This window comes from Scophthalmus maximus, chromosome 18, assembly GCF_022379125.1.
Source record: "Scophthalmus maximus strain ysfricsl-2021 chromosome 18, ASM2237912v1, whole genome shotgun sequence".
Lineage (NCBI taxonomy): Eukaryota > Metazoa > Chordata > Actinopteri > Pleuronectiformes > Scophthalmidae > Scophthalmus > Scophthalmus maximus.
The window spans coordinates 15,881,540-15,899,630 of NC_061532.1; the positions used below are offsets into that span (position 1 = coordinate 15,881,540).

The 18,091-nt window shown below is 42.2% G+C and overlaps 1 protein-coding gene across 1 annotated transcript in view; it reads right to left on the reverse strand.

Moving 5' to 3' along the window:
- Positions 1 to 18,091, reverse strand: part of rngtt (RNA guanylyltransferase and 5'-phosphatase) — a 66,684-nt gene that overhangs the window by 8,062 nt on the left and 40,531 nt on the right. Inside the window, exons 12-14 of the mRNA XM_035617939.2 lie at positions 11,863 to 11,931; positions 5,525 to 5,625; positions 516 to 582 (exon numbers count right to left, since the gene is read on the reverse strand). Of these exons, the coding sequence (XP_035473832.2) occupies positions 516 to 582; positions 5,525 to 5,625; positions 11,863 to 11,931 (237 nt within the window). The remainder of the gene's footprint in view (positions 1 to 515; positions 583 to 5,524; positions 5,626 to 11,862; positions 11,932 to 18,091) is intronic.

Here is an 18,091-nt window from a genome sequence, read left to right on the forward strand (position 1 = left end):
ATGCAACCAGGAATCTCATGGTTAGTGTAAAACAATCTCCCACTGTTCGGCTGACAGTAAAGTGTATCACAAAACCTGATTATTAGTAGATATGTTGATATATATATGCTCCAATATGAACATTTTAAATTTAACAGAATAAACTATGCAGAAAAGATGTGCATTTATGTTTATTATTCACGTAAAAAATATATTGTCTTGATTCAGGTTCTATACATTTGTTTTTATTTCTGCTTTCTTTTTATTTCTAGTAACTTATCATTAGGTTTATGGATAAACTGTAAAATCTCAAGCCTCAATTACATTTATTTATCTTAGGAATTGTTTTTTAAAAATAAATAAATATATATATATATATATATATATATATATATATATTACTTTAAACCTTGGAAACAAAAATAAAACCTTGCGTCACGACAAAAAGGAAGATGGAAAAGCACTGGCGGGGCGGAGGCTTTGGTTTCTTGGCATGAAGATGAATTCAGAACAAAACAACACGTTTATTTTCTCACCTTCATCTTTGCAAAGGGCCTGTCGTAGCTGCCGACGTAGAGCAAGCCGACGGTCTGTGGGAGCATCCTACAAAAGAGAGAAAAAGATCACGGTTAACACCCTCGGCACAGGATCTCAACACGAGACCAGCGCGTCTGAGTGGTAACAACGGCGCAAAATGGAAAATCACTACGCCGCTTCCATTTTCCAGCTAGTAACAGAACGGCAGAGACGTGCGAGATCACACCTTCCCTGAGCCCCGTCTGTCTCTCTGTGCAGCTCCACGTTTCTAAACGTACAGAGAAAACTACACCATGGGTCCATTCACCGTCCAAGGCAATTATAATTATAATATTTCTGTGGAACATATACAGAGAACCATGGTGTTATAGCATCTCTGTCAGAGAGTCGACCGTGAGCCCTCACCACAGTTTATTCAATATTGGGGTTTATATTAGTCTTGAGTGATTGTACATCTCATCAACAACTGACAGTTCGGTTTTTGCGCCTCGTCCAAAGAGATAATGCCCAACAGATGTCTTAATCACACACTGCTCCCGACCCTCCCTCCACGGAAAAACACCCCCATGTACCCGCAGAGACACTGTTGACTAGAGGAAACGAGCACTGGTTTCATATGGGTGAAACATTTTTAGAACGGAAATAATAGGGGGGCTATTGTGCCAAATTGACGACTAAACCACAGCGCGACTACGTCGTCCTCTGCGCCTCATTCGGGGATTTGAAGTGGGGCTGAAATCGGAGACCGTCTTTCCATCCAACCCCCACCGCCTCCTGTGTAATGATAGCCGGCACGAGCAGGAAGGAAGCAGCAGTAGACATTAGGAGCGCTAAATAGCCATGCAGTGATGGACACTCGGACCTTTTAAACGCTGAGTCTATTCCCGTCATTGTTTCTATTAATACTTGTGATAAAGACCTCTTTCCTAAACCGGCACTGCAGGACTCGAAACGAGAAAACGGTTTTCTAAAGACCAGAGTGACATGTCAGGGACATTTTGCCATGGGCAGAGGAAAGCGATGAGAAGATACACCAGCGTGTTTCGGAAGAACAGATTCTTTTGTTGTCGTTTCACAAGCTGCTCCGTGATGCTAAGTTGATTGATATGGAACCGAGGGGGCCCTGTGGAAATTCCACTGCAATTTCCCACAGAGAGGGGGGGGGGTCAGGTGAATTGTGTTCAAATGAGAAACCTTCGCGGCGCAAAACAGTGATAAAAATGGACTCCAACACAAACACTTTTATTAAAACAAACAAGAAGCTTTTAAAATTCCACCGCAGACTGTAAACAGAGCTTAAGTGTCGGAGCCTCTCAGGGTTTCTGGCTCGGTGAGTCAGGTGCACTTTCATTAAACCAATTCCTGTTCAGAGGATCAATACGTGGAACTGTTTACCCACAAACAACATTTTAAAATCCAGCTGAAACATCTTCCAAAGACGGATCATCAGCCACATTTTCAGTTATACGGTGGTTTTATTGTATTATTATTGGCGCCTTGCTGAGTTTGGTGTATTTATATAAATACCCATCTATGGAAGGACATAGCAAGCCAGCTTAAACTATGACTACTAGCGAGGGTGGTATTGGTGTAGGACCTATAATTAAAGCTACAGTGTGTAATATTTAGAAGTACGTATTCATGTATTGCCCATGACTCTGCCTGAGACACTCATATAAGTATAATCACCTGCGACAAAGAATCAATGTTTTTTTGTCAACTTTGAATGAGTGAAATGTAGTTACATGAGGTCGACCCAACCTCCGAGTAAGTCGCCATGTTTGCTACGTCGTGTTGAATACTTATTTGCACAAAACGGTTCCAGAATACGTTGAATTTGCTTTGAAATTCCAGCGCTGAACCAGAAAAGGAATTAGCGGTGCGCCACCATAAAGTGTCCCTGTCGGGTGCTCAGTTGGTTGCGGTTTACAACTTTACCAACTTTACCTTTACCAACACTGGGGCTCTAAAGTAGACTCTTAAATATAGAAAGAAACATAGCTGGTTTTGTTATTTTAATGGATTTGTTGCCAAAAATAAGAATGTGCTGTATGCTGTAAATTAATATTTATGTTAAGGAATTGTAATTAAACTGTGAACATTGGTAAAAAAGGAAAATACATTCAACTGGAAAATTTGACATTAAGACCATAAAATTGGATTTGCCAACTGGACACAGCTGAGTCATCGGGACGCAAACACCAGAGATCTTTGTGTCCATACAGATAAATCCCTTGACGGGGTTTTGGTGTCCAAAGACAGGCTCCATGTTTATTCTGCAGAATCCTTCATGTTTGTGCTGACGGCTGAATCGCTGCGAGATCTCTCCTGACATCTCGAATCCACTCGCTGTGAGTTTCACCACCAAGCTCAAGTTAATGTCTCTCTCACACAAATCCTTTTTTTTTTTCTTTCTTCTGCAGCTTATTAAAATGGTCTATGACATTTGTTTGCATGCTAAAATTGAAACTGTAGAAATAAAAATAATAAAATATAAAAAATCAAGCTCCCAGACACGATGGAAAGTTTATTATAATGTAGCTGAAATAGAAGCTCTGTTGCAAAACAGATTGACTCTCACAGCAAAAAAAAAGGTCAAGACAAGAAACTTACAATGGGAAAATTTAATTAAATACTAAAAAAGGGAGAATGATTACTATCGAAATTTCAGATGATTGCCAAAATATCAAACGCCCATTTTGGAAAAAATCTGATTTGATTCTTTATTAGAACATATGTGAAAAGTAGGCAGTTACAAAGACATCGGGAAAGTGAGTGCGAGTGTTGATTTGATGTTGATCATTAACAAAAAACTTTAACTGTGAGAAAGTATGTAAAGTAACTTATTTTGTACTTTATCTTTGTACTTTCTCTGACGAAAAATGTGATGGGAGTGGCAGATTTTTGGCTAAAATACTGTTTGTAGCAAGTAAGAAAGCTAAAACAAGGAACTGTGTGAAGATAGAACCTTAGAAAAAGGAACCTTAGAAAAAACTACCATCTAAAGCAATGGACATTATAAAAGACTCAGAAAGACAACAACACAACAGGGCTGCAAACTAATCGATCAACAGTATTGTAGGATGGGATGAAAAAAAAAATCAGAATGAATTTCCCCAGACCTCAACAGCATTTATCTTTGGTTCTTTATGTCACCTTGACACCAGCATTCAAGGGGGAGCGAGAACCTGACAGCGAATCCTTTACACAAAATATGGATTTGGATGCGGTAATGACTCTTTGAGTCCACCGAGTATAGAAAGACCCGTAACAAGAAGCCTGGCTGCCGGCCTCTGGAGAGCCCGGCCAGGCCAGTCAGACGGTACCACTCCCCCCTTCTCTGGGTCTCCAATGTCACCGCACACCTAATGAATAATGATGTAACCATTACTCATCTCCTCCTGGGACGGAATCCAGGCTCTATTCGAGCGATCTATACAATACTCAAGATTGTTGAGCTCCACACTTGGGGAGGGAGCGCTATCGTGCTTCATGGAAGTGCCGCAACTTTCCATCTTGTTCTTTTCCTCATCTCAATAATCACCGTCTGCCTGCGTGCTTGCCCGCAGAAGAAAGTAATAAGACCTGCAAGGCTGTATGCTTCAGTGGAACACAGGGACGTGCTCAAGAATTGATTGTGATGGGCTGACGAAGAAACGGTTGTTACCTTCCATACATGTCTGTCCATCTTCCTCTTTCTCTCTCTCTCTCTCGCAGACAGTAACTACGGAGAGATTTGAAAGCCTACACCGAGGGTGAGGTCTGAAAAGTGTTCCACCTCCTCAGGTGTATCTTTCGGGGGAAAATATCGGAACGCTCTCGAATGGTAACAATAATCGTCTGTGTTCTCCCACACAGAGAGTGGAGTCAGGGACGTACACAGAGCAAAGAGATGTGCATTGTGCGGACTGATAAACAAAAACAAGAGGAGGCTACGGCCACGCTAGCGGCTCTGTGGGACTGTGCTTGGGTCAGTGGCGCGTTGAGCTAAATCCTAACATCAGTTGAAATGCTCAGAATGTGACCACAAAAAAATAAATAAAAGACATTACACACCACTTTTGTACCATAACAACCAAAGAGCTTTTTCACCCACAGGACAAGAAGGTAGCCTCCCCACGGCCCAGCGTCTTGTCCGAGAACATTTCCACATGAGGACAGGAGGAATGTGTCGATAGTGCATCTGCTTTACCCCCCGACAACATACTAATGTTTAGTTTATGGCGAGTTCTTAAATTGCTGTCAAGATATTTTACTGAAAACAAAAATTACCCACCTACTGGTGATGCAAGGGAAGTTCAAGGGCTCACTGAAGCAAAAGAGGCTTAATCCTCTCGACCAAAGTCATAACCAACCAACAGATTGATATTCCCAACGGCATTGGATAAAAAATACATATCAGAACGACGTCAGAGGCTTGAAATTACCGACAGGAAATCGATTGTCATTCCTCCTATAGTATTATGTTGCTGCAGAGATGTGATGTTTACCGAGATGAATGGCCAGAAGAAGCACTGGGGCATGTGAATAATTTATACGACAGAGGATGATAAACAGTGAATGTGGGGAAAAGGAAAAGGGTAGTAGTGTTTTTCCTAGCGTATATATGCGCATACAGCAAGTAAGAATTTTTCTGGGATTGCTGACAAAAAGTGCATGAAGGCGATGACGGTGAAAGAAACTCACTTTTGCAGACTATAGCTATTTTGCTGTGAGAGAAACTAAAAGTAAAAGTCAAAAGGAAACAAGAAAAAGATTGAAATAAAACAGAAAAGAATTCAGTGCATTTCATTGAAATGCTTCATGAAACGTTCACACATAGAAAACGTACATACCTGTGTGTGTGTGTGTGTGTGTGTGTGTGTGTGTGTGTGTGTGTGTGTGTGTGTGTGTGTGTGTGTGTGTGTGTGTGTGTGTGTGTGTAACTCAGTAATCCAGTGTCTCACAAAATGACACATGCTGTTAAGATTCATCAAGCAAAAGTGTTGCCCTGGCAACAGTGACTTACCCTTCTCCACCAACTTTGGTGATCTTGAGGCGAAAGTCCACGGAGTTGAGATTGGGGGGCTTCCACTTGAGGATTTCATCACACCTCCCGGGCTTGTATCTCTGCAGGGACACCCAATCCAACCCCCCCACGGAAAAAATTACAATATAGAAGATGACGTGTTGTGGGGTAAATAAATATGACATTTTTCCCTTTCAAGAAACGAGGCTGACAATGTTTTTTTCCCATGAGTAGACATTTATTTTTGTTAACACTGCAGACGTAATGGCTGAGAAATTTTTGAACCGAGTCAAACATATTAAGCAACAGTTTATGAGCTGAAAATTATTTTTTGAGGTTAAAAATTGGTCTGTGGGGTAGCAACAACTTCATCAAGAGCTAAATACAAATTTGGTTTCAAATTTAAAAGTGGAAACTTTTATGGTAGGATAAGTATATGAATAAGAAAAGGTAAGCATAAGAAAATATATATGAAAAATGCCATCATATTAAGTCATCATTTTTAAGCCTCTTCATATTTACATATATTTTCTTATGCATGACTATTCTTGTATCCTAATATTTTCTTGGAATGTGAAAAATGCCCTCATATTAAGTCATAACTTTTTCAAGCCTCATTATATTTACATATCCCTGCTGTGGTTCACTGCGCAGCAACATCACTTGGATTATTCACGCCTGGCTGACATTTAAGGGAGGACATGAAACGAGAGCAGTGGAACATGAGGAATGTAAAGGCATGACGGGTGGAGGCGGCAACAGATGACCAGATTCCGTCACTGTCAGGTTGCCCGGTAACAGAAGTCTTACTCTGAGAAAATGTGTGGAAACGGCAGACAGGATTCCTCCTGCGCTGTCACAACACATGACCAAACGAGGAGTTCCTGGCTCCGCCCACGTATAGTCCTCTGACAGGACAAAAAAAAAAAGTTATCACGGAGTCAAAAAAAACCTTCACAAACACAGTCTGGTGCCTGAGTTTGGAAAGCTGATGGGCATTCCCACACGTTTCCCAAATGGCTTTTTCCAATCAAGCTAGTATCCATAGACAATATAGCCTATACTAATTATAGTGTATGATGCTATCGGTTGATTCTGCAACAACCTTTTGACTGGTCATCTTATAATCTCTCCTTTGTCTCCCCCTCTGGCAGCGAGAGTAACTACACAAACCTTGTTGATGTGCGCTAATGCCTCATATGTCCGCGCTGTCATTTGCTTCTTTTTTTAAACTGTGAATAATAGTATCTTAGTAGCTAGCTGTCGGTTCTCTGTGTGTCCTTCATAACTTCATAACGACACCTACTTCTGAAGAGCTTAAATGAGAACAGAAGGAATTCTGCGTGTGCGTTTCTTTACTTTGGTAAAACTACAGTATACGTGTTGTAAATGGATAGTCAGCCCCTTGAGAATCCCTGAGGATGTGTTGAGGCTCGTTCAAATCTCTGAACACTACACTTTCAACCACAGTAAAAATGTTGCCATAGCAACAGCCTCACGACAAAAATACAAAACAATCAGATCAGCTGATCAAATAAATAGCTAGCCTTCAAATTCATTCCAGAGAAAGAAAGTGCTGCCAGTTGTACTCGCACTGCCATTACTATTGTTAGTCTCTTCAATAAGTGATTGCACCTTATTCAAGTGCAAAAGAGGACCTCCAGAACCTGGCCTTGAATTCAGGAACACATCTCCCATCTATCATAACTAATTTTCATGTAATGGTGTTCTGTTGCCTTTAAATCGCCTGCTGTGTCAGGATGCAAATTCAGAGGCTGTGATTGTCAAGACTGAGAGGAGGATAAAGTGAGGGGTGATACACACTGTGAAAGCAAAAGTGTGGCCGTCATGGCTTCCTGAATAAAACAACGAATAACTTAAGAGTTAATGTAAAAAACAAATGACTGTAATCATCATTTAACGAATCAAATTGTTCCACTATTTTTCCACGAGTGCGAACAACTTGCACGTCTTCCCTGTGCTGAACAGTTGCTGTTGTCGTTTCCCCCCTTCCTCCTCCTCCTCTCCGCCAATATACCACCGCGCCTACATATCTGTGACCGAAAGAGTCAATTACCATATGACTCCACAGAACGTCAGGCTCATTTCACCATTGAAATATGTTAGTTGTAATAGCTTTTACAACTGTCCTAACTTCCTGGTTCTCATCTCTGCTTTTATTTTCCAGGGGTTTCGCTTTTGTGTGGGTTTCCTATTACTGCTACCATTGTTATCTTGGTTTGTTATGGAGGAGAATAATTGAGTGAATTAAGTGTTTGAACAAAAAGGCAGACTGTCTATAACTATACCCATATTGTAATCACGAACGTAGTGAAAATGACAAAATATGTCAGAGGCTATCCAAAGAAAACAAGAGCTAAATAAATGGAGAAAGTGTAATTCTGTTGAGGAAGAAGAAAGCTTGCTTCAGGACATTCAAGAGGCCTCCTTTGATAACAGTGTTTTTTTTTCTCCCCTCTTTCTTTTCAAAGTCTCATTTCAACAACAGCTTTTTGCTCCGAGGCAGACTTATTGTTTAAGTGTGCTGCGGATTACAGACAAAAGGCTGCACAAGTCCAATAAATCTGTTCCCCGGAGAAAAGCTCCCTCTGTTACAGCTCAGACACACTGGCCCATTTCTTCGAGAGTCACATTGTGAGTGTGTGTGTGTGTGTGTGTGTTTGGTGTGTGTATCTTTTCTGAAGGGTTTTGGTGTGAATGTCCAAAAACGGTGCAGTGGCATAAAAGATTTTGACTCGCAATAAACCGGGTTGAGGAATACGGGGATCAGGTGAAGTTTGAGATATGACGTACAGATGCCCAGAAGAATAACATCAAATGATTAGACTGGTTCGAGAAACCACATGTCTCTGATAATCTCTCACAGCACAAATCACATTTTCAGGGTCCAAAAGTGATACACTTCACGCCTTCTGTGCCGCCTTGGCTTTTTTGAGTGAATTTAAAATGATTTGCCATAAAATATAAATAAAAAAAAAAACATGTGGAAAGGACATAAATTCTTCTTTATTCTCCTTTAACAGAGATCACCGTCTGGAGTGCTCCCCATCAAAAGCAAACCCGCCATCTGCGACAATGGTTTCTTCTGTTATAAATATTCAGAATCGTTCCAATGTTCCCGAGACAAAGACAACATAATTCCAAGGACACCGTGTGTCTGCGGCGAGATAACACGCTCGCCAAGCAACTCAGGGGCTGCTTGCGGTTGTAACCTTTGTGCGCACGTCGACGGACATTCCCAACGGCAGGAGCCTGCTGAGATTAACCCTCGTGGCAACCCCTAATCCCGTCCGCACAAGAGGAGATTAAAAATGGCGCCGGTTGACGTATAGCCAGAGGGAATCAATGACTTTGGAAGACAATCTCACTGTGAGGCAGTGTTACCAGCACACATTAATATATACAAGTCAAATTCATCCTATTGTATAATCATGAAAAATGAGATGCCGACTGGCGAAATCCATGCGAGCACCACCTCAAGTTGGAGCAACAACTCGGAAAGAAGGCGGAGAAAATTTTGGTACGCGAGTGGCCCGAGTTGCTGACGTCACACGCACACACACAATATGGTATCGGTAAAAAGAACACCAATCAGCCAAAACATAATGAACACTCACAGATGACGCAAACAACGTTGATTAATTCATTAACAGCGGCGCACGTCAAGGCCTCGGGTATGTCGGGCGCTAAATGAACAGTTGGTTCTCCTCGGGGGCGTTGGCCGCCCCGAGGCTCGTCGCCGTCAGACAACAAAGGGTATATTCCATCTCTCGTCCAAACTGACAGACGGGCGACTGTGGCACGAAATCTAATGATGGTTATGGAGGAATGTGCCACGACATACGGTGCATCACGGGATGACCGTGATGCACAGCTGCAGACCGGTCAGAGCGTCACCATGAGCTTATCACCGAATGACAAGCTAGTAAGTCCTTGACTTGAATGTATAGATTACATTCATGACTTTGGGTAGATCAAAACAAGTAAACGTTATTTTTTTTACAAAATGAAAAGGGAAACGAAACCCGGCAGCGACCCGAGGGGAAATGTTGCTGCTACATGCAGAACATGAAATCGTCACTCTGGGAGGTGCCATTAAGGAACTCCCCCCGCGACCCGACATGTTGGCTCCCGCTGCTCGGCATCCTTCACAAATAATGGCTTATTTACATAGGTTGGCATATAAAGGGAGACTTTGAACGGAGTCGATCAATAGCGCAGTGGCACGGGCTAAAAGGTCAAAAACAGTTAAATGCCTTTTGAAAACGTGAATTCATTCGGAAAACCGCCGGGTGAAAAAAGTTTTTGGTCTTTATTCAGATTTCAAGGTGACCAGCAACAATTTTTTTCTACTAGATATTTTCTTTAAAAGACCAAAGAAAGCTCAATCCAGCGCAGCAGCAATGACCCGTCTGCATATCTCTTTTCCCATGAGACTAGGTTAGACTTTAAAAAAAAAGATACAAACACATTCGGCTGGATACAGTCGACACGGTTCTGTTATTGGCATTTCATGTTGTACGTTGTTTGTGTCGAGTCTGTCGCTTTGCTTTGCACTCAAGCGACATCCAGGCCACCGTCCCCCGGTTAGTGACTTGTCTCATTAGCAGAATGTGATTATATTCTTGTGAATAAAATCTAATGTAGTCCAAGTAATCAGTGTTGGTTTTATTACTCAAATCTGTTTTGGTTTCTTTTTGACACCCCCTCTCTCCGTCTAGGGCAGATCCGTGTAAACAGACCGTAAACAAGCTGTTTTTAATTGATTTATGTCAACTCTGTGGCTTAGTGTAGCAAATGCAGACAGAGTTAAATAACTGTTTCTTTATCGTATATCAGACGGCGGACTATTTGCCTCATCGTTTAGTCACATCACACTCGCCAGCGTTATGGCCCATTTGTTCGAGCGGGGGGACCAGCTGCTGACCTTCAAGAGTTCGGAGAAATTTCCCTCCGTCAGATTTATGAAACTGCTAAAAAAGAGACAAAAAACCTTCTTCAACTGTGATTTGATAACAAATCAGGCTGAGGTTTGAATTAAACGGGACACAAGGGGAGATCTCTCGTCTATGGTAGTAATTTCTGAAATGAGCCGGATATTGTGCAGCAGTGCTGTGAAAAGTGGTGAATTATATAGAAGGGATGAAGATGAAAAAAGGAAAAGAAAAGGGCACCCGATGACAACACAGACTTGCAATCAGGTTTCTCATTGACGGGGACATTTGCACGTGGCCTCAGCGGATTCTGTCGCAGCTTGATGATGAGCAGCAATCACTTCTGATAGAAGACTGTAAAAAGCACCTGCCAAAACAGATCAAACTCCGGTTGGTTAACACCCAGAGGGCATCGGTGCTTTTCAACACCTTCCTCCTGCCCGGTTATTCATGATCCATCGGTTTCTCCGATGCTTCAGACGACAGCATCACCCTCAATCAATGGAATGGCTGCATCAAAAGCAGCAAACCGTACAGTGCTCTCTACCTAATCCAAAAACTATTCCTGGTTTGGATCGCATATTATTCGGAAATCCAATAAAGCCTCAGAAAATACTCTCAATAGCGTCTCTAGCGTATAGTGTGCAGCTAAAAAAAAAGAGAGAAGCCAATAATATCTATTCCCGCCCGAACATACAGTAAAGGATAATTTTCCGTCAACGAGAGCATTTCCCTTGCTGATCTTCTCCTTGTACTTACAATATTAGTTTTGAAATTGTTTTGTTATGGACCAAAAACCCAGATCAAATTCCGGGTATGTGAAAACCTTCTTGGCAATAAACACGATTCTGATTCTGTGAACAAACCATTTAAGGCTGCAAGAAAAGCAGTGTGCAGTACCTTGCAATAGCATCGTTCACATACACCTTTCAGCCACAAGATTAAAACCAGTAACCGGTTCTAATCTTGCGGCTGATCGTTCTATTACACAGTGGATTATGAATCCTTGAGTCCATCGCAGGTGAAATTAAAGAGGAATCGTTTTTAGTCTCACAGATAAAAAAATGCAATGAAATGTGAAATCAGTATTCTGAGCGAGTCCGTGTCCGTGGTATCACACACCGCCATGTGTCTGGTTTACTTTTGCAGCATCTCACACGGAGGTCTGTGTGTATGCGAAGGTGGTTTCCTTTACTATAACTGAGGACAGGAGTGTTGCGGAGAGTGACAAACGGCGGGCGGTGCCGACAAGCTGTCCGATTCTTATGTAGGAGCTCGGGGGGTAAACACTGCGCCTGACAATCATCCTGTGGCAACGGGGGTTGCGGCTTTGAAAAAAATGACAAGACATTGACACACATACATACAGAGATGGAGGCTTACCCCGCATGGCTGGAAGATAAGCCCGTCAACTTCGTGGCTGACCTGGGATGTGAAGCTGCCTTCCACTAGCTGAAACATAAAAAAAAAAAAAAAAGGTTGATGGATAGATAAGTGACAAAATGAATAGCTGAAAGCTTCAGCTGGGGACACAAGAAATGACATAGATATATAGAGTCAGTTAGCGCTGTAGAGTGAAACAACACCTCATCCCTCAAAACGTATCGAGTGTAAACATAAGCTGACAAATCCTACAGAAGTTAGATTCACAAGTCCGATGCCTTGTTTTCTTTTTTTTCACCAACCAGCCGAGAAACGAAACATTAATCTCTTTGATTGATAGAGCGTGGCGGAGAGATCTGTATCTGTGCCTTGACAGGCCAGGTTGAGGACAAGAATAGCAACAAATCATTAAGTTCCTGATAACTGGAGAGAGTTGATGTCATCTCTTCCATTACCAGCAGCCATCAAGCTCTGCAGCTGCTGCAGAGAAAAGGGACCTTCGGCATCACATTAGATGTGTGGGGGACGGAGGACAACTCCCGGGGGGACGTGGCAGCGCTCTGGTACAATTAAAGCATATTTTCTACATCATGAAGTACATCAACAGCCATGGCAACCACAGCAAGGATATAAGAGGCACTAAATATAATCACTGCATGTGGCAACAGATGAAGAGAGATCCACTCAATCCCTTCTCTTCATCTCTCGTCTCCCTGCTACGACCGGTTCCGCCTGCTTAGGACAGGAACTGAAGGGTTTTCATTCCAGTGGAGACTTGTATGTGATTAGAATTTTTGAAAATTTAAAAAAATATATTCTATCCAAAACCTCTTCAAAGGAGAAATTAGATTGAACAGCGCTTGAATAGGACGTTTTGGACGACCGTTCTGACAAAACAAAACACAAAATTAAAAATACTGATTAGCTGAGCCAATGTTGGAATGTAAATGAAGTCTGTCAACACACACCAGTGACCACATAACATTAGCATTACTGCGCCCGACAAATTCTTTGAAGATGTCAAAATGTTGTTATTAATTTTGATTTAGCGAGTGAGCTAAGCATGGCTGACTGGTTGAAGGATGTGGGCCAGACAAATTGACGAGAGAGAAATTGAAGAGCTGGAATAATATCAAGAAACGAAGTCGGGAGCGTTACAAAGATCATGTGGTCAGTTCGCCCTTTTCAGAGCTGGTCTGGTGTGCCGGGAAAAGACCCGGCAATTCATTTCAAAACTGCATGCTGAACTTCCTCAGCTCCATGTTGCCACGCATTTCCACATCTACACCCACCGTTGCCTGCGAAGCACCAAAGTAAAAAAAAACAACCCCTCTCCGATGCCGAGAAATCCCGTCCGTCTGATTTCGTTGCCTTCAATCTTACTAGCGACAGATGCCGGAGGGACATCCTGCTTCACCGCGCGATTAAAACGCACCTGTCCACCATCAAACTCCCCCAGGAGCAAAGAGATTACTTCCACGACTGCACAATTATTGTTGGCATTGTCCTGATTAATGTTAATAAGCGCCCCAATCGGTAAGGATGCTCACCACCTGTGTCGGGGTGTTGCTGCGTCCGTGTGTTGCTAGGCAACCGTTAGGGCTTAACGTCGCTGTCTGACTGTTCTCGTCAGAAAAACGTTGCAAATTAATTCTAAAGGAAATTTGTTGCTGTGTTTATTGTTTTCCTAACTTTGCCAGGAAATTGTTGTAACTATCTTATGAAAGCTATAAGCTTTAGTTCAAACTCGTCCTCCACGCGTCTGTTCAGAGGAGAGCTTTAGGTGGGAATAATGAAATGAATTCCTGGGGCTCGTTAATATAAATCGGCGATCGGCCGGGCCGTTTCCTGCTGCGCCCGATCAAAGCGTCAGCTGTGCAAGAGGCCTATTAAATGCACTGCTGTTCCCAAATTATCGGCACGGCTGAATTTCAAGTACATCGTTCAGAAGATCTTCAGACATAATTGCAAATGGACCATTTTTTGTGCAACCAGAATGTTTTAATGAAATATCCCCTGTTACTGAAAAAAAGGGAGGGAAGAAAAAAAAGAAAAACTTGCATAAAAGTTGAGCTATCATAAAAAAACATAAAAAAACACCAGAACCACCTGCAGTTCAACACTGGCTTAACTGATTGCATTGTTGAGAGGAATCAGGTTTGCTCTGAAGGAAAAACTTCATAATTGGCCTTTTCTGGTGGAATTGAAGCTCTTTGAATAGTGAGTCTCAAAGTTTGACACTTTAGTTTGGGCCATAATAATGCTCGAAGTTTTGAAACCGTAGGAGGAAGCAAAATGGCTCAATTAAGCCCATATTTATCTACAATAAGTAGGATAAGTTGAATTAGTTTTTAACAGAGAAGAATGTGAATTTATGTTTACATTTTAACGTAAAATAAATTATGTCTATTTTCTCAATTCAAGTTCTACATATTTTTTTCTATTTTCTTTTTATTTATAATTACTTATGATTAAGTTTATGGTTTTAGGCTCAATAACTTTCGTTGTCATAAAACTTTGATAACATCTTAGGATCATTGACAAATTAAAAAAGTGGCTCTAAGGGAAATTCACTAATATCGATATCGGCCCGAAAAAATCCATATCGGTCGGGCTCAACAGATATGTATGACCAGATTATTTTTTTTCTACTGAAGACGACTTAAAAACCTGATGAATCTCAGGAAAGTTCTGGATCCCCCCCCCCCCCAGTTTCTGAATAGATTTATGGACGTTTGTTCTCTAATTACAAAAGGAGATAATGATGGATAATGATAATGATATCCGCAGGAAGTGAAAGTCATTCTGAATCTGATAATACCCACACATTTGTGTGTTCAGATATGTTGAGTTATGACTCTGGGAAGGAGTGAAACATTTGATACCCTCACCTGAACTCTTTTGTTATAATTCAAAAACATCCATCTCAGAGGATCGGGTTAGTGAGGCAACTGGGTTGGGTTGTGTTTTCTTTTCGCTCATTGTTGTGCTTTGCGTTTTCTTCATTCGTCACGTGCTTCACCGTGTCACCGTGTTCTTGTGGGTTCATCATGCTGTGCGCTCTCTTGTACAGATATATTTTTCTGTTTGAATATCAAGGCCAATATCTCTACCAACTGTGTGAACACGAGCAGAAGCTTCAATGGCATATATTTATATATATATATGAAAGAAAATAAATTAGAAACGAGTGCAAACACAGTGTCAAAGCAGACGAGCCGAAGTGCACAAAGTCGAGAATTTCTGTGCAGTCAAGTAGACTGAGGCTTTTGTGTTGAGACAGAGAAGAGAGTGTGTGAACAATGCCGACCGAGGTTAGCCGAGTGCTCCATCTTCAGTGAAATATGGAAAAAAGCAAGGAGCTGGAATGCGAGAGCCTTCAAATCAATGTTTTTAAAAGTGAACACGAAATGAATGAAATGAAACTGCAACTGCGCGGCAATTCAACCGTGATGCTTTCACACAAATAAAACTGAGCGGCGAGGCAAATGAGAGGTTGTGTGGTTTGTGAGGGATTACCAAAACCGAAGCGAGTTTATTTGCATACTGCGCTGACGTGAAGAGAAACCTGCCGCTGCTGCTGCTGCCGCTGCTGCTGCTGCTGCTGCTGCTGCTCGGAAGGAAGGAAAATCAATCTAAAAACACATCCTTCCACTCAATCTTTGGCTGTAATGTAACACCACATGCCAAATCTAATATGTGACAGGACATAACTTCACAGAGCTGAATCTAATGAAAGCTCTGATGTAAGGGGGCAGACAGGAGCACTATTGATCATCGATTGCAAAGGTAAAGACGAGGGCTCGAGAGCAAATAATGGTGGGGGGGAAAAATATGGATTTTTGTGACCTGTAGCTGCAATAACCTTTATGTGACTATGTGTAATGGGAAAAAAATGGCCCGCAAATTCACTTGTTTTTACAGTTTGTTGCGCTGCCCCCAAGAGGCAGGGGAAAAAAATACAGGTTGATGCAATTTTTTTTATAAATACCTTAAATAGAAATAGGTCAAAACAAAACAGATAAATCCAGAATAAGGTGTTTTTTTCAAACCCTGGGGTGACGTGCAGAAATTTTTTTTGTGTTTATGTCAGAAGAGTTTTTTGTGTATTTCTTTCTTTTTCTTTTAGAAACCCAGCACGCAAAAACTTGACAACCCATCTTTGCTATTCTGCATGTTCACGCAGGGGGGTGAATATATTCCGGCAGGCAGGAAACGGTCGATAGAATAGAGAGCAAATGCATTAGTGCACCGCAGTGGATATCAGGTGTCATATAGAAGCCATCAAGATGGACCAAAGCCGAAAGCAATAGATTTCAGTCGTGACGGCGGGTACTGAAAAGTGGAACAACAACATTGTGCTTAAGAGTGGCGGCCTCTTACAACATATTGTAGCCCGTCTCATGCTTGAATGACAGAGACAACAAAAACGAAATGATTAAATTCTACTAAATGATGCCGGCCTCCCCGCACTCATTGTTCTATCAGCAGCCATGGGACATTTAAGTGGCCGGGGACGAGCAGGTAGCAAAGTGTTCGACGATCACCAGAGCCAGGGACGCGCTCACCGTGCAGGAGATGACAGATTGCCGTTACCAAATCATAACATTAATCACAAATACAAGAAAGCGTGTAATATATATACCATAACTAGATTTGTGATGCAAGGCTGGCAAACCCCCGCCAGTGAGAGAGCAGCACTGCAGCTTCTCTCCTGTGAAAGATGCCTCTGACCTACAGTACGAATGTATTTCATTCGGCATTGGCAAATCGATAAAAAGAACCTGATTTAAACACACAAGGGTCTGTAAAAAAACAAACACAATTAAGCATTTCTTTCATCAGGCTTTCTGAAACTATGAAATATGTCTCGGGCCTTACTGCAACACTTACTATTAGAAAGTGAAACATTCGTCATTTCAACACAATTAAAGGTGCTTTACAGTGTTTATCACCAAAATGTATTCTTCAGGTTGAACAAACCGGTTTAAGGCACTAACTTGAAGAGAAAACTTAAAAACATTTAACTTGTTCATTGGTTACATCCACGTTTATTACTTTGCAATCTAGCTAGGACGTGTGTGCTGTGTGCTGAAAAGTTGCTCCACAGTGCTACTAGTGGTCAGAAACTCACCAATGCACCTTTAAACCCTTTCAAATGATGATTTACAAACTAGAAACTACCGCTCCCTAGAAAACATACTGACAAAAGGACAAATTAAAAGCATTGTGACTCGGTTTCGCCCATGTCCATCTTAGTGGAAGCCATTTTTTCCAACTTCTTAGCTGCCATCTATAACCTTCTGCAGCCTTTCTTCCTCTCTGACCCGATGACATATCCCCCGACGCAGCACACATTTATCTAAAGCAACAACAAGAGTTTGCTCTCTGCTCCAACCGCACATAAAGACGAGCTCCATCGTCGCTGCCCCCCCCCCGAGGGATGAGTGAGTCACAGCAGATCACACAAGGTCTGACAATCACGTTGACACGGAGAAGGCAGATAGCCAGACTGGAGAGAACCGGTGCCTTTATGAGGGGAATGGTGTGTAGGCGGAAAAGATCTGGGAGTTCCATTTCAGTTCTCCTGCCATCTTAGCACACCCACCCACCACCTTCGTCGAGCGCACACACAGTGAAGCTCGGAGGGAAAGATGAGAAGAAGGCAGACTTCCACTCACACATCCTCCTCCGGTAAGGAAGTTCCTCGGAGCGATAATGTGGAGAGGGGGCAGCGACCTGCTTTCATCGAAAACCCTCTTTAGGAAGAGAACACAAAGCTGAGCCTGGTACAGTGGTGCCGTGTGGGCGGAGGCAAACAGCGAAGCCCCATTAAGAGATCAAGCTTTCGCTGAAAACTCCGGGGCAGAGACGGGACAAGGGGAAGCGCTCGGGGAGACGAATCAACCACTAACACGCTCTCTCTTCCCTTGAGAAAAGTGAAATGTCGGGGGGATAATGGAGGGCAGACCATTTTCCCTTCTGGGGATTCATGTTTGGACTCATTTCACAGAAGGACACAAAGATGAATGAAAGCATTTGGACGCACTGACATGACATGAAGTGTGCCATTCACCTTCACTCTCACATGCTGGTGTCGTCTTCTACGGACTTTTATTGGCCAAGACAGAAAAGAAGAATAAAAAAAATCACTTGCCACCAATTCTGGTTATCTCCTATTCTTACCCTCAATGAATTATAGATCAGAAACAGTAACACAAGTATGTGC